Here is a 26,562-nt window from a genome sequence, read left to right on the forward strand (position 1 = left end):
GCCTGATCTTGCCCAGTTTTTTTTTTTTAAACATCTAGTATTGCATTCATATAGTGAACCTTTCACTGATTGTTTATAGTGTACTGGAAGTTTCTCCCATAATTTGAGCAAAGCATCATGGGGTGCAGAGAAACTGTGGATGGACCAATATTTAAAAGATTGGAATGATTCTACAACATCCAGATAAAAAGACTCCCACATGAAATGTTTTTGTTTGTTTGTTTTTAACTATAATTTCATTCTCTTTTTACTTTTTAGGTGACATGAGAAAAGCTATGTGCAACGGAGAAGATACAGGTACAAAAACAAAAAACAAAAAACAAGTAACCTGGTTCTATACAATTCTGTTAGTGAATGTAATCATTAAGATAGCATGACATTAAATTCAGGTACTGTTTATTTCTATTTATAACATAAAATGTTGTATAGATAAAAGTGGTTATTCAACTAAGAAATATATAAAAACTGTCACCATTTACCCTCACGCAGTTCCAAACCAGTATGATTTTCTTTCTTATGTGGAACAAAACAGAATATATTTTGAATGTTCCAATGCGTTGTCTGATCCAGGGTTGTCCAATACAGTGTTTTGAACCCCATTGACTTAACCTACCATGAGATTTAACCTAACAAGTATTTGTTCCTTCTCCCCCACTTCCTTTCCTTCACTCAGTTCACTCAGAATTATTATACGCAACATATACTGTTACATGTCAATGCAAGTGAATTAACAGTAATGTCTGGTATCATTTAAAATGTTTCAGTGCGACTGGTACAATGGCCTCATGTCCAGAGAAAAACTGTAGACTGAAAGTAATGAACGGGACAAAATGTATGTCAAAAAAAAAGTCCATTAAGACTATGCACCCATTTCAGAAGCACCCTCGACTGACTCTGGGCAGGTGTTGACATGGTGTTTGTTATACTGAAACATTAAAAATAATTACAGCTTATTTAATTCAGTTTGAAATCTGAGTCTGGTTTATAGTCTGTTTAACCATTTTACCATCACTGGTATTCTTGATTTTCACAAGCCATCTGTCCATTATGTTTTTACCAACTGCCATAACTGTAACACAAGAAGATATGTAACAGCATGGCCGTAGCCAGGCTTGGAAATTAGTGAGGTCTAGGGGGTTTCTATCATAAGAACTGTGCTATAATGACCCCTATAAATATATGTGTCATATACATTATGAGGTGCTCGACCCGGATCCGCTTTTGGCAAAAACAATGTCCTCCCTTTACAAATTTTTTAATCACATCACATCAGAAAATCAGTTATTTTCAATGAAAATAAAGTAAATAAAAATAATAAAAAGCTAGAAGTTAAAAAAGGTGTAGGGAGGGCTTTATTATTCCAATAAGGTGGAATCCATTAAAGTAGACTCAATAAGTTATTATTGCATATAATGTACTACGGTACTGAGGTGCCAATAATTACCACTATTTGTAGTAAGTAGTATAAATAGCAGAAAGTCCTGCTATTTGAACATAGTATGAATAGGATCTATAGATATTTGCATTAATGTGAATTGAAGCTGCCTTTTTTGATTACTACTTCCAGATTAATGCCGGCGATGCAATGTTGCCAGATGTCGCTATTGAAATAAACATAAACCTATAACTAAATGAAAAAAACTGAAATTATTTCAAATATTTGTGAAAATAGAAAAGATAAAGTTATCGCTGACACTAAATCGGAACTTCCTACTTTCTTATCATAAAGTGTTACATTTAGTGGGGGAAAAAGTTAAATAACGCTTAATAACAGCTGTATCTGGCAACACGGAGGCTGCGTCTGCGCTCTTGCTCACAACTCTGAAGACTCGTTCACTTCGGAAGCATCTCGATCATTTTCATACCATTGACGCTAAACATTATGAATAATACAAGCAGACATTCATATTAGGAGTTTAGGCTTCCAGCTAAATTGCGCCCTGTTGTGGATGACTCAAGATTTGCTAGCAATATCTGACATTCACAGCCGTTTCACTCCTGTGTATTCATAATGATTAACAGGTTAATTTCATTAAACTAGTTAAGTTCACTGTTGTAGATCACTGTAATTGTGTTTTCCCCTCCCACCCCTCTATATATTTTATATTTTCAGGCCTTTTCTACCCATTTGGAAATGGAGACATAAGGAGTCCCTCTACAGATGATGGAAGCTCTCCAGAAATAATATTGGAAAAGCCCTTTGTATATTTTGGACAGGTTTATCAAAAGACTTATGTAAGAGCATTGTCTTCATAAATTCTGTGTATGTGTGTGCCCCAGTATTCCCTACCTTATTGGAACCAATTGTCCTTAAAAGCAGTGATGTATAGGAATGCAGTAGCATATTCCAGGGAGTTTGAGGGCCGAGCTGGGGGAACTATTAATTGAAATGAGGGATCTAATAGAGCCCTGCATTGGCCCGGCCCTTGTCTAACAGCTTATGAGAATTCTCAGTCCAAATCCGACTTTATCCCATGTCTTTATTCTTTCTTCCCCATTACACAGCTATTAAAATAGTTAAGTTTTGTTGTTTGATGGCAAAGTGGTTAATTTTTTTTTCTTCTTTATTAAGTTAATTTGTAAATATCTTTGGAACATTTTATGTTTTTTATATTCAAGTTTTAGTTTTTTTAAAGGAAAATCCAAGCAGCAGCGGCAGAGTTTAGCATTATGTTTGATCAATTTAGTCTTCACAAACCAACAGATTTGTCTAAAATGAATAGACATAAAACACTTCATGCATTTCACAGTATTAATTTAAAAAGTTAACCTAGATAAATGAGTTCTGTTAGGTGCATGTACAATAGTTTGTGGGGAGAGTGGAAGCTTAAAGGCACTTTGCAGGACATGGAAGCACCGGCGTGATCACTTGCATTTCTTTTAATTTTTTTATTAACAGTGTAAACTGAAAAATACGCCATTATTTTTGCTCCTAAAGGAAAGAGTATACATCATTCGGAACTACAAAGGGTCTACTTGCATTTGGGTGCACTCACAGTAAGTGCTTTTTTAAAATAAAGAAAACAAACCAGATGCCCTTTCTGTCGTCTTGGTCTTGAGCAGGAGTGCTTCAGCAACATGATACATATTTCTATAGAATGCTTTAAATTACTATTTTCAAAACAAAATACAAATAGAAAACAAAGTATTTCAATATGTAGTGCGTAAAGATGCATTTCTATCTAAAGGCACATCCAGTGAGGAAATGGCTAGGCAGATTCATCAAATATATTATTGCAACGTTAACTCAGAAAACAGTAGTTATATTTTATATATATATATATATATATATATATATATATATATATATATATATATATATATATAGTATTTTATTTTGTTGGGGATGTTTTGCCAGAATTGAATTTGCATTAAATAGCCTATCCTGTAGCATTTTTGTGCCAGGTTTAAAAATAATATGGACCCAGGGCTGACTGGCCACAAGGATATTCCCAGTACATTCTGACCTTGTGGGGACTTCATTTGTATTCTCCATGAGACTTTTTGAAAACAAAAATAGCACGAAGTTGTGTGAAGCGAAGGTTTAGAAAAAAAAAAAAAAAAAAAACAACAACAATAAAAATAAAGTAGTAAAACAATTACATCCAAGGAATGTCAACACAAAACATGGAAACCAGTGTGTGTGTGGTCGTGAGTGTTTATGTACAGTGCATTTAGAACGCATTTATTATTCCCTCCATACAAAATAATGAAAAAGGAAAAAACTAACTTGTGAAAACTTAAATTTATTAAAAATAACTGAAATATCACAATGGCAAAAGTATTCAGTATTTAGATAAAGCACCTTTATCAGCGGTTACAACCTCAAGTCATTTTAGGTATGATGCAACAAGTTTACACTTGGATTTTCTGATTCATATGAAAATAATTTTGCACAAATTACATGCTGACTATATTTACTTCACTGACTATATTTACTTCACTTTTTTCACTTCACTTATTTCTTAAACTCAACCATTCTTAATTTTTAATGGTGATTATGTATATCTTTTTGTATTTAAAATTACTAATTCATCAATCCACTCACTGTACTCTTCCAACTAATTAGAGGCTTAACTCAATTTTTTTAGTGGATATTTTTGTACTTATTAATTAGTTAATAATTAAGTTAATAACAAACCTGGTATGACATTCAGTAAATGAAGTAAAACAGAACATCCATAATTAGTATGTTAAAAGAAAACAAACATGTCTTTTTAACAGTTTTACATCCTATTTTGTACTACTAAAGTTCTTTTATTATAATGCTCTTTTTCAGGTTAATAACAATGGACATTTGACATTTGATGGGCCTCTTTCTCAGCCGACACCCAGTTATTTACAGACACAATTCAACAGAGACATCATTGCTCCACTTTGGACAGACATGGACAACACTATCAGTGGAACAATCTCCTATCGTCAGGTCACTAGTGGTGGACTCTTACTAGCGGCATCAAACAACATAAACCAGTATTTTCCTAATCTGAATTTTAATGCCTCATGGCTGTTCATTGCCACTTGGGATAAAGTGCCATACTATAACAACTTACAATCGGTAAGCTATCTGTCACTCACATCAGGTAGTTTCTGGAAGACTTTTGGAATTTTTATCTTTCAAGTTTTATTCAAGTAATTTGATGTGGTATCAACATGCTTAATTCTGAAGTTGGTCTTCAGTGTTGTAGAATGTGACAAAAATAATGCATTACGATACTGATTACTTGAGTCCAGTGTTTGGGAATAACAAATTATAAGTAACAGCATTATGTAATTTTATTACAAAATAAATGTAACTGGAATCAGTGACAGTTACGGAGAAAAAAAAAAGTTATTATACTGAACAAAATTATGAACGCAACACTTGTTTTTGCCCCAAATTTTCATGAGCTGAACTCAAAGATCCAAGACTTTTTCTATGTACACAAAAGGCCTATATCTCACATCAAGATGCTGATTAGACCACATGAATATTGCACGTGTGTCTTTATCGTCCCTAACACACGCATGCCCATACCATAACCCCACTGCCAACCAATGGGCCACTCAATCCACAATGTTGATATCAGCAAACCGCTCAACCCACATGACACCAGTACAGTGAAAACCAGGATCATCTGTGAAGAGAACACCTCTCCTAAGAGCCAGATGACATCGAATGGGAGCATTTGCCCACAAAAGTCGGTTACGACGACAAACTGCAGTCAGTTTGAAACCCCAATGAGGACGACAAATACTTTTATTGTGGCCACCCTAAGGGACACCTGTGCAATAATCATGCTGTCTGATCAGCATATTGATATGCCACAACTGTGAGGCATAACCTCACCTGAAAGGAGAAGTGCTCACTAAAATTTAGACCGATTTGTGAACAAAAAAAATATTCTGTATGATATTACGACTTTTCTGTAAAAATATTGTAGTGATGCACTAATTTTGACATGTAGGCAGTTTAGAAAGTATAGTTTTGTATAATCTTTAATATTAAATTCATAAAAGAGATGGATATCAGGACAACATAAAGAGACTGAAACGAAAAATGGAAGTTAAAGTGCAGTTCAGGATTCAACTTAATATTATTTTGCATGTCCCCAACCTATTTTTTTTTTTTTTTAAATTATGTCAAGTGCATATAAAAGATATGGTTGTCCATGTTTCAGAATGTGTTTGTATGAGTTAGAATTAATGGCGTAGACATATGGTACTGAATCTAGCAGTGTTTTCAGCCTCTGCCCCTCAATATATGAATACATGAAGACATAAACATAATCTCTAGAACTGCTCTGAGTCGCGTCATGAATATTTTATTCATATGATCAACTATTGTCGTATCATATACAAAGAGACAGCATTGTTTCAAAAAGATACCAATGTCTCAGGAGTTTAGTACAGAGAATAGGACGTATGCTTATTAGACAACTGTATTGGAGTTGATGTACAATATATGCTTTTATTTATTATATATATATAAAAAAAAAAAAAAAAAAATATATATATATATATATATATATATATATATATATATATATATACATATATATAAATTCCAAACCATTGTTAGATGCAGTGTTATCTTTAGTTATGCAAAGATTTGTTTTCAAAAACAGTATCAGTAAACAATTTCTCATTATTTAAAATCTGCATTGAACCAAAGGTAAAAGGCAGTACTAAACTGTGATTTTGTGGTGGATTTGTTCAAATTTGATCATCTTAATTCAAGGGATGAAGGATTGTGAAAGTCTTGATAGTGTTGAGCACTACTGAAAGGTTAAACATGCATGCTGCAAATGTTTCAAAATGAGTAACAGTTGAAAATAAACATTCATTAAAAATTTAGAAAAGTAATCAAAAAGTAATAAAAACTAATGAATTATATTATTTAAATAAAGTAACTGAAAAAGTGAAAATTTAAAGTCACTACTATTACATTTTAAATAGGGTAACTTGTAATCTGTAGCCTATTACATTTCCAAAGTGCTTCCCAACACTGTTAGAGTCTGTACATTACAGGGCGCAGCTCAAACAACCTTTCAGCTGTGCTGCCATTCTCGATTGCATTAAGAATTTGTAGTAGAAGAAAATGCAACACTCTTAAGCAAAAAAAATAAATAAAAAATAATAATATTGATCTTAACTCTGCAGCACACCGGCAATCCAGGACCGAGTCTGGACACACCTGAACTAAAGTCATTTTTTCTTATTGAATTGGATCATCAAATGTCAGCAGCAAAGACACTGATTATTAAAATAGGATTAGATGCATATGGGATATTTGTATTTGCGTCATATTCTGAGTGTGCATTTCTCTTTAATAATTTTGAGGACTACTAAATATGTTTTTGTGTAAGTGACATAAGTAAATGCATGTACACATTTAGCCTAGACCTACAAGCATCATGTTTACACACCACACACATCACCCAATTTCTTGAGAGTCAGTAAACGGGAAAACAAAATAACTGGTGTTACTTAATTGTAAAAAAAAAAAAAAAAAAAAAAAAAAAAATGCATTCTTTTGCTATCTACTAAAAGAAATCTGATTCCGTAACTCGTGTTACTTGTAATGTGTCCATATGAACTTTATTATTTTATTGACTTTAATGAACAAGTTTAGTTTAGTCTTTTCAAAGGCAAAATTCTGTAATTTTAATAGAAATCCACATGATTGAGGGTTTTGTGTGAGGGCAAAAAAAACCAAACAAAAAAAACATCCTCACGCAGATTACGCTGATTTTTTTAAACCTGGTCACATGAATTCACCTCGCTGACCAACAGAAAGCTGCTTAAGTTGAAAGTGACTTCTGTGAGTTGTGCTTTACATTTTTAGACAATGGACCATTTTTGCTGGTGAAATTTTGAGAAATTTGGGTAAAAGAAAACGGAAAGCAGTGATAAAGAAATAGTATTCCATATCCTCTGTATTTATGTAGTTATACCTTTTGTCTTCCAGGCATCAACTTTTCAAGTGGTTTTGGTGTCTGGCAAAAACATGTCATTTACACTCATGCATTATGGTCCTATCACTCCTATCACATATCGTTTTATGGTAAAGTAATTTAAAAACCACACTTATCAAAATATATTATTGTTATCACTATATAAGTGATGTATTTTTAACTGAACTTTTTGTTGTCTTTGACAGTCCGGCTATGACACAAGTGATTCAACTGATTCCTTTTTTATTCCTGTCTCTGACATCACAAAACTGTCAAACACAAGCAATGTCAATGTCACTGGTCGATGGGTATTTCGAGTTCACCATTCATCAGACAATAATGGTAAAGTAACTTTATAATTAAAAAATATGTGGCATTTATTGAGTGTAATGTTAAATAGCTGTTTATTGTTTAAAACATGTTTAGAACAATTATTTGAGCAATTAGTAGTGAAATGTTGAGTTAAATGAATTAATATCATATATGTTTTCAGGACTACACCTTCACCAAACCCAGTAAATGTGTATGAACTCAATCTTTGGTCAAAAAATAAAATAAAAACCTGGTGGCGCTATAAGATTTTAAGCATTTGACAAGGTTACCACAAGTTCATCAGAACGAAACTCAGTGCATGTATGACTCATGGTCCTAAAAGTCTGTAAGAATTTTGAAAGAAATTGGCTACTAGTTGGCGCTAATGAGTTTTATTGTCTTATAATCACCTGGTGTTTTACACATCCACACAATATGCATATTAATTAATAGATCTTCTCATAATAAGCAACTTTGACTGTAGAACCATCAAAGCATTCAATAAATATTTCACAAATATTTTTCACTCAATCTGGATCAAACCAATGCAGTAATATTCTCTGCACTCTCTAGATCAAAATGTTGAATTTTGTGCTTTTGTTATCTTAAACAGGGTCATTTACAAAAGGAGCATTGTCAAATATGCCAAAAAGCCTGTGCAACCTAAACAACAATTCAAAACTTTAGGAAACTTGGTGAAAATGTGTCAGAAGACTCTTAACAAGCAAGCAAAGTTTCATGGAAATTTAACCATAGGTGGCACTATATCATTTGAAAACAGCCAGTTAACAGACTGAAATTGTACATTTAAGATTTCAGCCAGTTCACGACCTTTTTGAGTGCATTGTGCATCAAGTCCATGTATATGCTGTCAAACAAAGTGACATGTAACAACATTTGTTACATAATCAATAAATTATGTTATAGGTCACTGTAGTTTTGTTGCCTCTATTTTACATTTTCAGATCTTTTCTACCCATTTGGAAATGAAGACATAAAGAATCCTTCTGAAGATGATGGAAGCTCTCCAGTAATATTATTGGAAAAGCCCTTCGTATATTTTCGACGTGTTTATCGAAAGATTTACGTAAGAGCCTTGTCTTCATTAATTCTGTGTATGTACTGTGTGTGTGTTTGTGTTTAAGTACAATGCATTCGAAGTATTCCTAATTAACTCCATTCACCATAACGAAAAAGTAAAAACCTAAGTAATTATAACTAGACCGTAAAACCTGTTGTAAAGGTTTTTTGAATTGGCAGGTTTTTTTTTTTTTTTTTTTTTTTTTTTTACGAGTGCATCAGCATGGGTATAGAGAATGAACCTTTTTCACATTTCTGGGTCTCACAGTCTTGTGAAAATATTTAATTAGTAGTTGGTGAAAGTGACGTGGCCAAGTACGGTGACCCATACTCAGAATTTATCCCATTTATCCCATCCAAAGTGCACACATACAGCAGTGAATACACACACACCAAAAATGCAAGAGAGCTTAAAATCCGTTTGCATTTTTATGATATGCCACAGTTTCTTGGGAAGGAATTGAGAAAGCAAAATTAAGAGACTAAATAGCACAGCCAAGAAACTGCTTATTTAGAAAAACTGCTTGGCATCAACAACCTTGACCCATATGACCTGCCAGCTTCATAATGGATGAAAGGCTCAGAAGCACTACCACCTTAAGACAGTGATATTGAACGTTCATATTTTGCTCATCTGTTTTTCTCCAGATAGTATGCTCTGTTATTAAGATGTGTAAATTATTTTTTTTCCTTACATAAAAGGAAAATGCTTAAAGTGTGAATGTAAAAAAGTTTGTAGATTGGTTAGAAGGAGGCAGGAATTAGTGAACATTAACACATAGAACTTTAAAAAATAAACACAAAACATAATAAAACAATAGAAAAACATAATAAAACAACATCTCATCCTTCACTGTCGTTACTTCACCTTTTATCCTTCTGGAGCTGCGGTGTACCTGGGAATAAGGACAGATGAGGCTATAGAAAAAGAGACAGAAGTATAAGGAGAGACAGAAATGAGAGAGGGGAGAGCGGAAAATAAATAAAAAGTTCTCAGTCTGGTTCCCAAGAGGCTCTCATTTACAGTGTCATGCGATGGCACTGGATTGCTCCCCCGCCTCCTGGTGGACTGCGATTGCTCCTTCGGTTGAGGGCAGCCATCAGCGAGTCCCCAAACATGGCATACGGCAGCAGGCTCCTGCTTCTTGGCAAACAGTGCCATCTTCTTCAGTCCCTCCTCGACCCCGGAGCAGGGCAGTGAGCCCTCCATTCCACCTCGTCTTCCATCGTTCCAGCACCACCACCTCAGGCAGCACCGGCAGTCTCTGCTTCTTCCTGGTGCCGATTCTCCACAGCACCACGATCCCCTTTCTGACAGTGTGTCCCTGCTTATTCCCGGGTTTCGGCACCAATGTAATAAACATTGGCATATTGGGAAAAAGAAGGCAGACAGTGGCAAACATTTAAACATAAAACTTTAAATGTAATTATCAATGAAGATTCGGGAGGAGCGCGTCAGATACTTAGCCTAATCATCACAGGTGGACCACAATCAAGTAATCAATCCCACAGTATAAATATCGCTGACTTACCTCTATCCATTGACGGTTTATCAGCATGCTGGTTCGCTTCGTCAGTCACCTTATCACAGACCCAATTTCGTACCAACGAAGAGCGCTACACAGGGGATTTATAAGACCTGCTGCTTTTGCCGGACCCGAGATCATTTCTACCCAGCCAAACACGGCCGTTGAGCAGCATTAAGCGTCATCGCGACAGCTGCTATCCTCGCCAAGCCACACATCGTGGCCAATAGACCGTGCAACTCCGAGCTCGTCTTGCTCGATACACGATCGTGCCGCCCGAGACCGAGCTCTCGTCGAGCGCTGGATTGCAGCAGAAAGAATCCAACCACGGCTCAGTCTTTCACCACGGCGTTCCGGCCGAGTGGCAGTTTGAGGCCGCTTCCTCTAGCGGCGCAGACTAATACATTTCCAGGCGAAGACGCTAAAAAACAGGTTCTTCTTTTTTTTTTTCATTGGATTTTTACAGCAGTTTGCATTCAAAGTGTTGCATCTAAAAGCAGTTTTGCGGCTAAAGTTTTGTTAAACTACGTCTTGACGTAGTTCCGTCTAATTCTAGTAGCGTTTTATGGCGGTTTTGGCCAACCAACGTAAAGGTGCATTACCGCCACCTGCTGATCCGGGGTGTGGATCCCGCATAGATTTGGACTACAGATCCACCGTTCCGTCGGATGATGATGCCACTTTTTAACCACGAAGGCAAAGGCATTAGGTTAGATTATTGTAATGCCTCGTTCTCAGGCCTTCCAGCTAAATCGTTGAGCAAGCTTCAGTATTCTGCCGCACGCTTGTACTTCTCCTCGCGAACACATTACACCGGTTCTTTCACAATTACACGGGCTTCCCATAAACGTGAGAATTGATTTTAAAATTCTTATCTTAACATACTAGGCACTTCACGGGACTGCACCTGAGTATCTTTGTGAACTCATCAGTCCTGATATTCCATCACGCTCTCTTCGCTCTACTAACTCTCTTTCACTTCACCAGCCATAATGTGAGCTAAGACCATGGGGGAAAGAGCCTTTTCATATAAAGCCCCTAAGCTATGGAATGTAGTTCTTCTGCACGTCAGATATGCACCTATGTTGGGCGATTTTAAAAAGTTGATTAAGTCACATTTATTCAAGACCGTCTGTCTTTAATGAATTGTTGTATTGCTTTTGGCGTTTGTTCCTACAAATAAAATGCATTATTATTATTATTATTATTACATTCGCCTTACCGTGCACGTTTAAACCTCGCCGAAATGATACAGACATAAGTTAAAAAAATAAAAATAAATAATAATAATAATAATAATAAAATAAAAAAAATTTAATTTAAAATTTTAATTTCCATGCAAGTCTTCTGGTAGGACCAAATCATTTAGGGACCTATTTTACCATTCACTGGCTTGAGCACTCAAAATTAATCTAAAACGCATCTGCCCTCGTGTTTTGATGCAGGATAGCAAGTGTGAGTAAAATTACCATCGCCTTTTAAGGACCGTAATACGAAAAAAACGGAAAGTAAATCTCTTTAGAAACCACTTGGAAGCGAATAGCACATAACTGCTGTTAACCCATTTGCTCCAACGGCCCCAGTCTATGTTTTATTTTCACAGCACGTTAAACATCACTCTCTTACTTGATCTGGATAAACCGCGCATCAATTGAAGTCCAAAGACTTTGGCTTTTATATTTTACCAATATTTCGATAAAACATAATTCCAGTGATTAATTTTCCATCATGTCAGGAAAACTATTCCTATTCCTGAACTGTAAACGTCAAAGTGTTAGCTTGTGGACAAATGTTGATCATGGATCTAGTCAGAAAGAATCATGAACAGAAACATCTTTATTTTGGGTATATAATTTCTGCCTCCATGCCAAAAATGGGGGGTGTCTGGTAAGGGGTTAACATTACTGCTATAATCATGTCTTTCGGTACAACGCCTTACAAGACTAAACATGCTCAATCGTTTCCAAAAGCCTCTGTTTCCACAGTCCATAATACAACGTGAAAACAGCGTTCCAAACGTATCCGCTCGGGAGTCCGTCTAAAGAGCCCGGAGGCCAAATGAGAGGAACGATGCTTTTCCAACAGGAACATAATAAGGTGGACAAGGCCTGAGGAATTGTCAAATCAGGCAACAAATTGCTAAGCTGGTAACACAGTAGGCTACCCATCCATTTTTAGCTTGCCCCATCAAATATTACTAACACTTTTTACTCTTCCCACAGCCAACATCTACAGCAGCCGAAGCAAGTAGCCTTTTATGTACCTCCTCACTGCCGCATCAGTGTCTGCTCCCGCAGGAGCCTTTCCTGTACCTCCCCACCGCCACTGCAGTGTCTGCTCCCGCAGGAGCCTTTCCTGTATCTCCCCACCGCCGCTGCAGTGTCTGCTCCCGCAGGAGCCTTTCCTGTATCTCCCCACCGCCGCTGCAGTGTCTGCTCCCGCAGGAGCCTTTCCTGTATCTCCCCACTGCCGCAGCAGTGTCTGCTCCCGCAGGAGCCTTTCCCGTATCTCCCCACTGCCGCAGCAGTGTCTGCTCCCGCAGGAGCCTTTCCCGTATCTCCCCACTGCCGCAGCAGTGTCTGCCCCCGCAGGAGCCTTTCCCGTTCTCCCCACTGCCGCAGCATTGTCTGCTCCCGCAGGAGCCTTTCCTATACCTCCTCACTGCCGCGCAGTGTCTGCTCCCGCAGGAGCCTTCCTACACCTCCTCACTGCCGCGCAGTGTCTGCTCCCGCAGGAGCCTTTCCTATACCTCCTCACTGCCGCGCAGTGTCTGCTCCCGCAGGAGCCTTCCTACACCTCCTCACTGCCGCGCAGTGTCTGCTCCCGCAGGAGCCTTTCCTATACCTCCACACTGCCGTAGCAGTGTCTGCTCCCGCAGGAGCCTTTCCCGTTCTCCCCACTGCTGTAGCAGCGTCTGCTCCCCCGGGAGCCTTTCCTACACCTAAATATATATATAAAAAAAATAAATAAATAAAAATAAAAATAAATAAATAAATAAATAAATACCACACATCACCTCCGCCTAAAGGCATGCCATGCATCCGAGGTTGCGGTGATAGCATCATGTATCGACAATAGCCAAGACGATATTAGGCCCATTCTCCAACCAACATTTTTTAAAATAATCATTAGGCGGCCTACCTAATTTCGGCTATCAAACCGCTCCGTTATCCCATCTCAGCACTGCATTTCCCGCTCGCCCCTGCTCTCAAAGGATGATGTGAGCCCGTAGGTAAAAAAAAAAAAAAAATTCACTGGACAAGCGAGATGACCGTAGTGCCGACTACATGAACTAGCAGTATTTAAATATAGTATTTATACTTAATACCAGTGTATCAGTACGTCCGAAAAGTATATTTTTTGATTATTGGTGATTCCATAGGCTCTTTTCGTGCACCTGCATGGTCAAAATGGTAAATAGTAAGCTCAGACAGTATAAAGAATCTTTCTCTTACTCCACCCATGCACGATTACATCGTCGATATGTACCATCGATCTCACGTGCTGACAATGACCACATCGCCGATACATGGCACCTATTTGGGGTACACTGGCACAGGAAATCCAATTTATTTTTGCACGCTTAATTTCGGATACTATGACTGCACCAAGATTTTTCGGACTCATTATCGGAAGCAGCTCATTGGATTTGCTAAACAATTATTCAAGTAAGCCTCACAGCGTCTACCCTCATAGACAAATAAATCATCCTTAGTATCGAACTCCCTGCCAGGCCCTGCAAGAGGGCTCCCGGTTGAACCAACCTTTGCCTTCTCCATTCTACTATAAGCAAAGCTTACTCGTTTGACATCGCAAGTATTAAAATCCTGCCAGATGCTTTCCCACTTAATCAATCTTGGACTTTCCATCCGACCACCAGCGAAGCTTACCCGATTAAAAAAGGCAGATTAACCAAAAAAAAAAAAAAAAAAAAAAAAAAAGCGACATTTACCTATCGAACACCAATGAGTACATTGCAGCCCAAAAAAATTCTCCCTCCGATGGCAAGATGTACCCATCCAATACCGCAAGTTACGCTTTCGCCGAACACTAACGGGCTCTTCGCAGATAAAACAATTTTCTCAATTCTCAATTTCTCAATTTTCCCTCCGATGGCTGGAGAGACTACCCATCTGGTGTCGCAAATTTTAATAAATATAATAAATAAAAATGAATATAGAAAATAAATAAATAAATAAATAATAAATAAAAAGACACCGGATGCTGGCCATAGCCTCCTGACCAGATAACCTTACCTTTTTCAATCCTATGGCCGGCAAGGCTTCTCTCTTCGATGCCAATGGGAGCTCCCATCGGATGCTGACGAGAGCCTCCCGGCCAGACAACCTCACCTTTTCCATTCTGCGGCCAGCAAGGCTTACCCGTTCGTTGCCAGGAGCTCACACTCCCTTCGGACGTAGGTGAAAGCCCCCGGCTACCTGCTTTGCCATTCTGTCTTGCGTACGGAGAGGTTTACCCATCCAATGCACGGAGTCAGGGCTCCCATTGAATGTAGGTGAGAGCTTCCCGGCTAGACAACCTTACCTTTTCCGTCCTTTGGCCAGCGAGGCTTAACCGTTCTATCCGGGAGCTAAGCTCCTGTCGGACGAAGGTAAGAGCCTCCCGGCCGGACAACCTTTTCCGTCCTTCAGCCAGAGAGGTTTACCCGTTCGATTCCTGGAGCTAAGCTCCTATCGGACGTCGGTCCGAGCCTCCCGGCTAGACAACCTGACCTTTTCCACCCTCGGCCAGTGAGGCTTACCCGTCCGATGCGAGTGCTCCCATCGGACGCTGGCGACAGCCTCCTGGCCAGCCAACCACGACCTTACCGCGTGGTTTAGGTTACAAACCTACAAGCAAGCTGTTCAAATGCTGCAAGTACCAAACACACAATAAACTCTCCTTCCTTCCTATGGTCGCCAAGGCTAACCCGTCTCTTGCCGGGAGTAGCAAACTCCCTTAAAACGCTGACGACAGCCTAACGACCACACAAACTTACCTTTTCCATCCTACGGCCTGCGAGGCTCACACAGTTTTGTCCCCGCCGGACGCTGGCAAGAGCCTCCTGGCCACCTATCGTTACCTTTTCTGTCCGCCATCCGGAGAGGCTTACCCGTTCGATGCGTATGCTCCCTTCGGACGCCGGCGAGAGCCTCCCGGTTAGACAACCTTACCTTTTCCTTTTCTATGGTCAGCGAGGCTTACCCGTTCGATGTGTGTGCTCCCTTCGGACGCTGGCGAGAGCCTCCTGGACAGACTTGCTTTACGTTTCCACTCTACGGTCGGCGAGGCTTACCCGTTCGATGTGTGTGCTCCCTTCGGACGTCGGTAACAGTCTCTTGGCCACGCAACTTACCTTTCCATTTGACGGTAGGCGAGGCTTAACCGTCCGACGCCACGAGTCTCGTCCTCTCGCCAAATCCTGCAAAAAAAAAAAAAAAAGCTACCCTCAGCTACTCTCACATCTTTTAACCCCGTCTGGCGAGGCTTACCCGTTCGATGTTCTGAGTTAGAGGCCCCATCGGATGCTGCGAGAGTCCTCCCAGTCGGGTTTTCCTTTCCAACCCTCCCCGTCCGCCGAGGCTTACCCGTCTGTCGCGTGTGCTCCCTTCAGACGTCTGGCGAGAGTCTCCCGGACGGGCCTATGCTTGCCAGCCGCAAGCGAGTCTCATCCATCCGATGCCGTGAGTCGGGATCTCCCTTCGGATGTTGCCAGAGTCCTCCTTGTCGGCTAGCCCAAAAGCTTTTTATCTGCCAAACCGAGAGGACCCAGACGTCCGTCATCCTGAGTCTCAATCTCCTGTCGGAGGCTTCATGGGCCCTCTCGGTCAGCGTTAGGCCCTTCACCCACTGAATAGCAGGGGCTATCAGCAAGTAGGGCCCGTACGCCGACACCTTGACCTATTCCGGTCGAGGCAACTCGGGTCCTCCCGGTCGGGCACCACAACCACGCTGCTCCTCCTCATCGGCCGGTAGGGCTCACCGTTCCAACGCCAAAAAGCTCCAGTTGAGCATCGGCCTGAGCCCTACCGACCGGGCGCCAACAACCACGTAGTTCACTAGCTGCAGCCGGTAGGGCCTACTCTCCCAACTCCCAAGTCGCTCCCTCCGGAGTACGTAGGCCCTTCCAGCCTGCCAACGAGATGACTTCTCAGAAACCAAATCGGCTGTCCTCTTGTACATTTGCCTTTTTGGGGGGTACTCTAGGTTCGGGCAATTCCCGAGCTCGGAGCCCTTCCCCGGACAGCACGCCAAATACGCATACCATACCTCAGCTAATTATATGTAAGCGTGAACTAGTGAAATGTAATTATCAATGAAGATTCGGGAGGAGCGCGTCAGATACTTAGCCTAATCATCACAGGTGAACCACAATCAAGTAATCAATCCCACAGTATAAATATCGCTGACTTACCTCTATCCATTGACGGTTTATCAGCATCCCTCCTCCACCCCATCTCCTCACTTCAAGTTCACTTTACAATATACGGGGAAGGGGGGGTACTCTAGGTTCGGGCAATTCCCGAGCTCGGAGCCCTTCCCCGGACAGCACGCCAAATACGCATACCATACCTCAGCTAATTATATGTAAGCGTGAACTAGTGAATTAATAAATAAACAGAAAATGAAGGTAAAAGCGGCAGCCCCTCACGGATGACTGCCACATAAAACAACAACATAAAATCCAAGCCTTGTCTTCTCTCCTGCTTAACTGTCGTTATTCCTCCTTTTATCCTTCTGGAGCTCTTCCATGGGATTTGAGACCAGTGAGTTGTGCAGATGTCACTCATTATCATTACCTCTACGGCCTTGCTCCATTCCAATGGCTCTCGACCCCGCCCCACACGTCACAGTGAATAAACACTTGATGTTCACATTTTGGGCTTATATGCGTATCTACACATAGTATGATTTACAGTTTTGTCTTTATCACTGTTTTTGTGCATTTAGCCATATTAAGAATGATTTGTGTTAAGCATTTTAGAATGTCCCTTTTCAAGCTTACAGAGTTTCTCCTCGACATGTAAGCTGAGCTTCAAGTTAAAGTGGTCTAAATTTAAAGCAAAATATTGGATCCAACCATATAATATTGCACCACACAAGTGTAACGTCTCGGTTACGTATGGTAACCGAGGGGCGGAGTCCCGTTGCTGCTGCCGCAATCTCGGGCTCGTTCTGGTGGCCAACAGATGTGAACCACTGCCGAGATGGTAGGGCTCGAGTGGAATCCTCCACTGTGTCCTGAGCCATCCAGTGGCATCCACTTGGCTATTTAAGTATTTTAGGCCGTATTTTGTACTGCTGAAACTATTTTATAATATTGTTTTACCTCTGTTTCAGGTTAATAACAATGGGGATTTGACATTTGATGGGCCTCTTTCACAGCCGAAACCCAGTAATTTACAGAGACAACTCGACAGAGAGATCATTGCTCCACTTTGGACAGACATGGACAACACTGTCAGTGGAACAATCTCCTATCGTCAGGTCACCAGTGGTAGATTCTTACTAGCGGCATCAAACAACATAAACCAGTATTTTCCTAATCTGAACTTCACTGCATCATGGCTGTTCATTGCCACTTGGGATAAAGTACCATACTATAACAACTTACAATCGGTAAGCTATCCACTAGGCTACTGTACTTACAATTCACATATCTGATAGTTTCTGGAAATGTGTGTGTGTGTGTGGGGGTGGGGGGGGTTTGAAATGTATAACTCCAATATATTTTGGTGTCTCTAAATCTCTCTGTCTGTTTTTTTAAAGCTAGGGTAGGCAGTACAAAAAAAGTGAAGGCTAAAAGGTCCGAAATATTAGGATTTTTTTAATTATTATTTTGTACAGTTCTCTGAGGTCCACTTATAATGTTATAAGAAAGTAAACAAGGCTGTATAAAAGTAATAGGCTATTTTCTGTCCTGTTTTGACTATCCCCGTCAGAACGCTGTTTGAATAGGCACAATGGATTGTACATTCAGAAGTAAATGCCCACTGCTATGATTGGCTAACAGTATGTTTAACACCCTACATCATTCATAGATGGACACTGCTGTGATTTAGGTTAAAACCAGACATGGCTCATCTATATGGGCAGGTGGGCCAGAGCCCCACCAAAATATTCACCCAAAACATGGACCTCTATATACACTAAATCAATAATAAATTGTAAATGGGTTCTGCATTCTGCAACAAATATTTTCTAGACTATTTTAAGTCATAAAGTAAGCAGTATATATTAAAATCCATGCATGGCTGTAGCAGGCATGTATACATGATAATAAGCGGGGCAGACGGTGCCTGAGACCTCCCGAGTTCAACAGCATCACACAGTTTTCCAATGCAAATTTGTGGTGAAAAAGGGGAACTGCAGAGCGCTATAATTCAGAACCTTTGGGGCAGATTTGAAACTGCCCTGTTTACTTTTCATGTTACCTTACGTGAACCTCTCTCCTCCAAGACGATTTCATGTGTCTGCATCTGGTCAGTAACTACTTGTCATGCCTGTTTTTTTTTTCTTTGTGGAGTAGTGGATCAAATTAACAAAGTAGACTGTATGTTAAATCTTTTAGTTTAACGTTAAATGTGCTCACGTGAATAGCCTTTAAATGGTTCTGTTGTGTTTGTTTTGAGAATAGACATATGTCATATATATAGACATTTTTTCCTCATCCAAATTCCAACTTTTAACATTCTAAATCAACATGTGAAGGTGAAAAATAATATATTAAGGCAATTATTATACACCATTTTATGTGTGTAACATTACTTTGAGCTTGTCAATCTAACCTCACTACCCACAGGATAACGAAAGGACATCTCTGACAAAATTGTGTCCCTAGTTTTCAGAGATTAGAACATAAAGCTTACTAAATGTTTTTCATATATTAGCACCTAAATTTAAGCTCAGGAGCCACTACTGGTTAAAATGAAAGAATACTCCGTACATATCAAACGATCTTTAATAACAGACAAAGAAATTAGGATCACAAAAAACAGTTACACTTGTGTGGTGCAACATTATACAGTTATATATAGACCACTTTAACTTTGTCTGTCCCTGTGTAAGACTTTTGGCTCACACTTCTGTAACAGATTCTGAATTTATTTTTCCACACTGGGTTAACACCCTGTGGCTCAGTCTGCTATAGCACCCACACCCCAAACTTTCACTATTGATGCATGGAGGAATGCAAATACATAAGATGACCGGCACGTAGGAAATCCTATCATTGCATTTCAAATGAATGATAATAATAATAATTAACACAGAAAAAGCCAAGGAGATTCTTATGCACATCAGGGCTGCATTTTATTAGATTTTTTTTTATTTTATCAAAATACAGGGGGAAAAAATAATTATTGTGAAATATTATTATGATGTAAAATAATTTTTTTTCTATTTTAATATGCATTAAAACCTAATTTATTCTTTTGAGCAAAGCTGAATTTTCAGCATCATTACTAGAGTTTTCAGTGTCACATGATCATTCTGAAATAATTTGTAATATCCTGATTTAATATCAGTGATGGAAACTGTTGTGCTGCTTAATTATTATTATTATTATTATTATTATTATTATTATTATTATTATTATTATTATTATTTTTTTTTTTTTTTTATTTTTTTTTTTATTATTTTTTTTTTTGGGAACAAGTGATACTTTTTTATCATTCCTTGATGAATAAAAGTTAAAAAGAAGAGCATAAATAAATATGTTCTAACATTATACACTACCATTCAACTACCATTCAAAAGTTTGGGGTCAATGCATCTGTATACTTTCCTTTTTTCAAAGAAATTAAAACTTTTATTCAGCAAGGATGCGGTTAAATTGTTAAAAAGTGATAGCAAAGATGTATATTGTTAGAAAATATTTATATTTAAAATAAATGCTGTACTTAGAAAAACAAAAAACAAAAAACAAAAAAAAAACGTTTTATTCATTAAAGATTTCTGAAAAAAAGTTTTGCAGTTTCCAAAAAATATTATCTGTTGCCAACATTGATAATTCTAATAATTAATCAGCATATTATAATGATTTCTGAAGGATCATGTGATACTTTATACTGGAGTAATGGGAAATGGTAATTCAGCTTTATAAATAATATTTTTAAGGATATTAAAATAGAAACAATTAATTAATATTGTAATAAAATATTGTATATGTTTTTTCTGTATTTTTGATCATATAAATGAAGCCTTGATGAGCGTAAGAGACTTCTTTAAAAAAACATTAGAAGTTCTGATCCCAAAATTTGATTGGTGTATATATATATATACATATATATATATATATATATATATATATATATATATATATATATATACATATATATATATATATATATATATATATATATATATATATATATATATATATATATATATATTATTATTATTATTATTATATCAGTGCAGAAATAAGCATAAATACAGAATTATGATTCTATTAAAGTTATTTTTTTCTGTAACAGAGGTGCTCTTATCAAATTGTTTTGGTCTCTGGTGGCTCTCTGTCTTTTGTCATGATGAACTATGGAAATATCTCCTCTACAGATCATCGGTTTCAGGTCAGAAAGAATGTGAATTCATATTTCCAGAACTCTGGAACTATGAGGAAACTTGTAAATATGATGTGCTGCAAAGCCTTTATTATTTATTTATGTTTTCTTAGGCTGGCTATGGCACAATAAACTCAACATATTACTTTTCCATCCCTGTATCTGATGAAAATAAACTCTTCAACTCCAGCAATGTCAATGTGCCGGGACGCTGGGCATTCCGTGTTGATGGTGGACCTGAGGAAGGTAATCCTTTGACTCTGTTTGATAGCACACAATGACTTTTCAAAACAAGAACTACATCCGGGGTGTATTCCAAGGTTAACTTACCATCATATATACCGTTAACTCTCGGTTGATTAATCCAAACTTTGCTTACTTGAGATATGCTGGTTCCTAAAACACTTCTGGGTTGTAAATTTGTCAAGATGACGAAAAATAGTTAAATATATTTTAATTATTCAAATAATAAGACAAAATCTAGACAAACACGCTTGCACAAACTGACGAGACCATACATCAGACAGAGACAGGAGGGCAGAACAAATACACATTAGGTAAGGGCTTAATTGATGATACATGAAATCAAGATACATGAGGTGTCACGGATGACACGAAAAAAAAAAAAAAAAACCTTGAAACTGATTTTATAAGACATATCATAATGTACTTTTATTATAGAAATACATTATCGAAAAGGTCCTGTTGCAAAAAAAAAAAAAAAAAAGAAAAAAAAAAAGGTGAATGCAGGTCCATTTGTGAGTTGACAATAAAATAATAAAATAACCATATGAGCATATTAGAATAAAACACACCTTGTTGTAAAACGCTTTATAATTAATATTACTTATCCTTAAACATACTTGGGTATGTCACACAACCTGCTTTCTGGAATACCCCCCAGACCAAATCTGCCAACTCTTGCAATTGACTCATGCAATTGACACAGTTTTCAAGTTCTTAAGCCACACGTCCATTTTCTCACGCAGTGAAATGCACCATAAAAAACAAAAGCAAGAGCACCCTTAGTTGATACTGTAGTAATAGGATATTGGTGAAACTAATTTGGTAAATGTTCCAGTGCTTATTTTGTGTTGCACTTTGAAGCAAGGCTGCCAGGTTTTCACAAGAAAACCCTCCCAATTGCATTTTCAGGGGGACCCCAACCGTGTTCCAGGGGGTAAAATACAAGGCTTATTCATTCATGTTTTATTCATTCATATTTTATTTATTCAAAAAACATGTAAAATTTGCATTTTAGGGGATCAATATTATGTTGTTGGAGTCGCTTCAACAGGCAGACATGAGAAAAAACCCGTGGTTAAAATAGCCCAATTCAGTAGGAAAACCTTGGACTTGGCAACAACACTTCTTTGGAGGGCATAAACATTTCTATTTTTGTAACGTTGTGCAATGTAGCCAATCATAGACATATCTGTTGATTTCTTGAGCACCAATGATTGGCCATTGTGTTCAAGTTAGTCAGTCAGTAGGTTGCAATTATTTGTATAAGTAGTGACTTGTAAATCTCGAAATTCTCTCACTGTACATTGCTAGTGTTGTGTTGGTGTGAGGTTATGTGCTTTGCAGCATTGCAACAGTTACATTAACTGTTAACATATGTTTTATGGTAAAAACAAAGTACTAGTTATGACGTTAACTACTTGGCATGTCCAGCTAAACCCCAAGCCCTCACAGTCTATATATTTAAGTGTGTAGTTAGAAAGCATCAAATAAAGCAAAATGAAACTAAATTAAATAAAAGAACAAAAATAAATAATAAAGTAGTCATCAGCTGTTATTTTCCTGAAAGCAGCATCTCTGCGATCTCAAACTGATGAATTAGCAGAAGTTATTACTCCACCACCTGCAAATGATGCCATTAACGACAGACCTTCCCACCTTATTTCTTCCGTTGGAAGGGGATTTGTCCCGTTTGTAAATTTTTGGGGTCTGGCTTTCGGTTTCATCTGCTGATATGCTGTTGTTGATTGTAATGTTAGCTATAGTTACAGGAGAGTTTTGAATACTGTAAGTCATTACCTGTATTGCATATTTGTGAATTCAGTGGAGGAGCAATGAAGGAAGAGGTGTGCTTCTTTTGCAAAGGGTCTTTGTTTGGGTGATGAATTCAAACATTAATATCAGTGTTCATGAATTGCTTTCTGCACCTTTAATATTGCAGGTTATTTATGATGTTATTGATTACAATTATAGGAATTTTCTACCCATATGGAGATGAGGATACAAAAAACCCTGCAGAGTATTTTGGAAGTTCTCCTCTGATACCTCTGGCACAGCCGTTTGTCTACTTTGGGTTTATTTATAATCAACTATATGTAAGCAGCGTTGTCACATTTATGACACTGTACACTTGTACAATGAGTTGCTTTATATTCCACATTAAGAATGTTACTTGAAAGTCCAGATGACTGAGCTTTCACTGTTTTTGTTGTCATAACAGGTGAATAACAAGGGGTATTTGACTTTTAATGGGCCATTTTCCCAGTGGTATCCCTATTTTTTTCCTGCATACTCAACTAGAGACATCATCGCTCCACTGTGGACAGATATTGACATTACAAATAAAGGATCCATCACTTACCGACAAGTAACAGATTCTCGTCTCTTGAATCGGGCATCAAAAGATATAAACCAGTATTTTCCCAACTTGAACTTCTCTGCTTCATGGGTTTTCATTGCTACGTGGTATAAAGTACCAAACTATATAAACAGACAGACAGTAAGTCCTCTTCTTGCATGGAAATCTGATTAAGAAACAATATCCCATGTTTTCTGTATTTATGTAGTTATACCCTTTATCTTCCTGAAGTCAACCTTCCAAGTGGTTCTGGTGTCTGGCAAAAACATGTCATTTACACTTATGCATTATGGTAATATCGGCCCAGCATATTATTTTAATGTAAGTAATAATAAAAAAAAAGAAAAATAATCACTATATGATAAGTGTTTGATTGTAACTAAACTTTTCATAATCTTGTATTATGATTGACAGTCCGGCTATGACACAAGTGATTCAACTGATTTCTTTTCCATTCCTGTCTCCGACGTTACGTACCTTTCATACACAAGCAATGTCAACACCATGGGTCGATGGGTATTTCGAGTTGACTATGCATCAGACAATAATGGTACAGTAATTGAATACAACATACATGGCATTTTTTGGCATATCTTAATAATAGTTGTTTATCATTTGAAATGTGTTAAACAATTCATTAGACAATTAATATGTAGTGAAATGTTGAAAATTAAAATCATAAGTGTGCTGAAAAATAGACTTATATGCTTGCAGGACTGTTCTATCCATTTAGGAATGGGCAAAAACTAAACCTGGCAGGACAGGTTTACGGATTATTGAAGCTCTTGCAGACACCATTTTCTTACTTCGGGCTCACATACAGTTCTGTTTATGTAAGGACACTCATTAATGCAACTATATAAAAAAAATATATATTTATTACTTATATTAGCCATTAAAAGTATTTGACAAAATGTAATATCAGTTCACTTCAAACCCCTTTTAGGTTTACAAGAATGGATTTCTTACTTTCAACCGACCATTTTTTCCTTCAAGTCCCCCTACTCTTCCTGCAAATATAGACATTGTTGCTCCACTATGGACAGATATTGATAACAGTGATGTTTACATTCAAGAATTCAAGGGTGCCCGAGTACTACAGCGAGTTACCAATGATATACGTCAATATTTCCCTAATACAAATTTTAGTGCAAACTCAGTTTTTATTTGTACTTGGGGTAATGTGAAATATTTCAGCACTTCAGCTCAGGTAAGATTAATTACGTTGTTTGTTTTCAAAAGTTGTCTTTTGACTGATAATTAGATTTTTGTTTTGTTTTTCACCTTCAGAATTCCTCTTTTCAAGTACTGCTGATTTCTGGTTTTGGATTGTCGTTTATTGTATTTAATTATGGCAGTATTCCCCAAACTAAACATATTGCTCTGGTGAGAAATGTTTACAAATATTTGACATTTATTTTAAGTATTCCCAATAGTTATAGCTCCTCTTATCCACAGATCTGTAATCAAAATGTTTGTAATCATTATTTAGGCTGGATATGACACTGATGATTCAAGCAGTTATTATACAGTTCCTGTGTCTAATGTCACTAACCTGACCAACTCCACAAATGTCAATGTTAAAGGCCGTTGGGCTTTTCGTACTTTGCCAATAGAACAAGGTAATGTTTCTTTTTCTTCAGCAAAGTGTAATTAACTTTTTTTTTTACTTTTATTATGTTCTGCACCAAGGCCATAACATGCTATGTCATGCATTTCCAGGTCTCTTTTATCCAGCTGGCTATCAGGACTCTCTGAATCCCTGTCAAAGTAATGCAAGCTCACCAGCTATGAATTTGCAGTATCCTTTCTTGTACTTTGGACGCAAATATCACAACATATATGTGAGACATTATGCTAAACATGCTACATTTAAAGTACATTAATGTATTACAAGTCATGTTGCTTCAGTTAAATGTTCAAATCTTTACTATAGGTCGACAATAATGGACTTTTGACGTTTGAACCATTTTATGAAAGAATCCCCAAGGCTTTCCCTACCAACTCTACTAGAGACATTATAGCTCCACTCTGGGCGAAATTTGACTGTAGCGTCAGAGGAAGCATCTCCTACCGCGTGGTGACTCGAGGCCGTATTCTGGACCGGGCAAGAAATGATATCAAACAGTATTTCCCTCAGTTTGGGTTCTCAGTATATTCAGTCTTCATTGCTACTTGGAATAGAGTGCCATACTTGAACAGCCCCACGACGGTATGTAGATTAAAAGGTTACATAATCTTCTTCAAGCTAATTTAGCCTAGTATAAATCTAGGCAGAGATTGAAAACGAGTTTTACATGCTTGATAATATCACTTATTATCAACTTACTAAAAGAATTGCATACATTTAGTCTGAATGAGATTTGTTTATAGACCATTTATATTCTTTTTTTTTTCTCTCCATTGAAACTTTGTTTTTACTGGATTTTGCTTAGGAATCCTCCTTCCAAGTTGTTCTAGTTATCTTCAGAACTCTTTCTTTTGTCATAATGAACTACGGAAATATCTCCTCAACTGATCAAAGTTTTCAGGTTGGACAAAATAAGAATCTTGCTACAAAATTTTGATATTCAAATTAAATTAATGGAACCATAAATGTTTAGTTGGACTTAGTAAAAAAAAAATCATCATATTGTCTGGTCATATATATTTCATTTATTAAACTAATATGATTTTTTTATTATTATGATTTACCTGCAGGCTGGTTATGACACAATAAACTCAACAAATTATTTTTCAATCCCTGTGCCTGATGAAAATAAGCTCTTTAACTCCAGTAATGTCAATGTGCCGGGACGCTGGGTATTTCGTGTTGATGGTGGACCTGAGGAGGGTAACGTCACTGTTTAATTTAGAGAATATCACATTATTTGATAAATACAATGGGTATAGAAAATAATCCCCTCTTTCAAAATAATCTAAATTTGTTTCTATGAAGCCTGAAATTAAGATGACACAGTTTTTGTTTTATCCAGCTGTATTCACTCTATGCAACTTATAATGTCCAAGTGAAAAATATAACACCAACATGTCAGAAAAAA

The 26,562-nt window shown here is 37.6% G+C and overlaps 2 protein-coding genes across 2 annotated transcripts; both read left to right on the forward strand.

Moving 5' to 3' along the window:
• Window positions 1-263: 263 nt before the first annotated feature.
• LOC128025627 (sushi, nidogen and EGF-like domain-containing protein 1) lies at window positions 264-7,965 on the forward strand. The gene is made up of 6 exons (XM_052612122.1): window positions 264-297; window positions 2,114-2,235; window positions 4,280-4,558; window positions 7,451-7,546; window positions 7,643-7,783; window positions 7,930-7,965. Exons 1-6 carry the CDS (start codon window positions 264-266, stop codon window positions 7,963-7,965), a joined length of 708 nt encoding a protein of 235 aa, XP_052468082.1.
• Window positions 7,966-17,477: 9,512 nt separating this feature from the next.
• Window positions 17,478-21,200, forward strand: LOC128025628 (sushi, nidogen and EGF-like domain-containing protein 1). The gene is made up of 4 exons (XM_052612123.1): window positions 17,478-17,591; window positions 17,696-17,974; window positions 20,833-20,928; window positions 21,033-21,200. The coding sequence occupies exons 1-4, from the start codon at window positions 17,478-17,480 to the stop codon at window positions 21,198-21,200; spliced, it is 657 nt and encodes a 218-aa protein (XP_052468083.1).
• The last annotated feature ends 5,362 nt before the right edge of the window (window positions 21,201-26,562 follow it).

The sequence above is a fragment of the Carassius gibelio genome, chromosome A12, assembly GCF_023724105.1.
Source record: "Carassius gibelio isolate Cgi1373 ecotype wild population from Czech Republic chromosome A12, carGib1.2-hapl.c, whole genome shotgun sequence".
Classification (NCBI taxonomy): Eukaryota; Metazoa; Chordata; class Actinopteri; order Cypriniformes; family Cyprinidae; genus Carassius; species Carassius gibelio.